Genomic DNA, 1,601 nt, shown 5'->3' with positions numbered 1-1,601 from the left:
GGCTCTTGCATTTTCATTAGCAGCAGGTGCTTAACCCATGAGCCAGGAGGACTCCTTCTACATACTAAGGGTAGGTAACTCCTAGCTTAGCTCAAGGTGGAAGCTGAACCTCAAGGTGGAAGTTCAACAACTCCCTCCCTGGGAGATTTTGACAACTTAGTAAACAGAGTAGAGCAATACAGTGTTTTTAAAGTCTATGTTTCCACATAATACAGAGGTTCCACAATAAAAAAAATCAACTTGAGTGCTATCTGTACAGAATTATTTTATTCTAAGAGACACGGAGTAATTCAACTGCAGATAAGAAAGTGAGAGTAAAGTAAAGAACATCCGAGTGGAGAATTGGGTAAGGGTATGTATGTCAATCTAGGTAGAAAACAAGTATTTTTGCTCTTGGGGAAGTGACTTCCCATTTTAATCATCTAGCTAATAAGCATAGCTAAGTCAAATTGTGCTAGACAATGTTTTGTCTTAAAGAATTCCAAAAATACAATATAAAGTGGTGACAAAAAATAAAGTGGTGTAAGAGTTGTATGAGCCCCTAATAAAATGATTTAAAAAAAAAAAGAAAGGAAATATCTTATAATATGTAACCATAAATTTTAAATTGAGGTCATTTTGCTGTATTTTCAAATATACCTAAGTTGACAATGAATATGAAAAAAAGAAAAAAAGTGGTGTTCACAATATTGCTCCCGGCAACTTGATTGCTGTGTGACTTTACTGCTCAGCTGCTTGCAGGTAGTAGAAACGGAGACATCCCAGAAGTCTGAATCATCTGAATACCAACGTGGTCCTCTCCCGAGAGCCAGGCTTGCTTTTCTTCACACAACCGTCTCTGCCAGAACGCGAACTTGCTTCCAAAGGACTCCCAGCGGAGCGCAGCTGGTTCAGGCGCTGTGTCGAGGTGTGTCATTCTCTCTATGTTGACAGCAGTTGGTGAGCTAAATGTCTTGATAGAGGAGGTCGTATTTGGGAATATTATGAGGATCAATAGGGCTTTGGACAATAAGTTTCCCCCGCATGGCGCCTCGGTAGATTACTTCAATCAAATCTATGAAGTCTTGTTTGGTTTTGAAACTTCCCACAAACTTAGTGTGATCTGGGGACCTGAATAGTGTAACAGAGAAAACAGTTTCTTTCAGAGCTTTCAATAATTACATCAGAACAAATAATATGATAGTGCCTTTTTATAATCTGATTCTCATCTGGGAAGAAGACAGCAAGTGCAGCACATCAGTCCTTTGGTGACAATGGGCTCTTTGGTGGACAACTAACATGAGGTGAAAAGCAGCCACGTCCAAACCTGCTTTGAGAACAGCTCAGATCATTAGCAGTAGAGTTTCAGCAATGCCTTTTTGTTCTCGTTTTTTTGTTAGGTACTGTTCATAGCCTATTCACTAGTCATGCTCTCCAGTAGAGAGTATTAAATATATATGTGAGTGTATCTGTTGAGTATTACAAATATCAGGTCTTTTTGTAGAGATATTTTATATATGAAGAAAATCACCAGGGAGGCCAGAGGTCCTATTTTGGTGTACATTTTTCCAATCTTCCATGTATGTTTAAGTATGTGCATCTGTGTGTATATGTGTACACAC

At 38.8% G+C, this 1,601-nt stretch overlaps 1 protein-coding gene across 3 annotated transcripts in view; it reads right to left on the bottom strand.

The window, feature by feature from the left end:
- Positions 1–245: 245 nt before the first annotated feature.
- Positions 246–1,601, bottom strand: part of TXNL4B (thioredoxin like 4B) — a 16,219-nt gene continuing 14,863 nt past the window's right edge. For all 3 annotated transcript variants that reach the window (XM_004704574.2, XM_045293768.1, XM_045293769.1), the window contains one exon: positions 246–1,110. In XM_004704574.2, the coding sequence (XP_004704631.1) occupies positions 945–1,110 (166 nt within the window). In that variant the 3' untranslated portion in view covers positions 246–944. The remainder of the gene's footprint in view (positions 1,111–1,601) is intronic.

The sequence above is a fragment of the Echinops telfairi genome, unplaced genomic scaffold (genome assembly GCF_000313985.2).
Source record: "Echinops telfairi isolate 266 unplaced genomic scaffold, ASM31398v2 ScPeMD7_2291;HRSCAF=2852, whole genome shotgun sequence".
In the NCBI taxonomy this organism is placed as follows: Eukaryota; Metazoa; Chordata; class Mammalia; order Afrosoricida; family Tenrecidae; genus Echinops; species Echinops telfairi.
The sequence above is the reverse complement of the archived record's forward strand: the minus strand, read 5'-3'. Positions and strand labels throughout refer to the sequence as shown.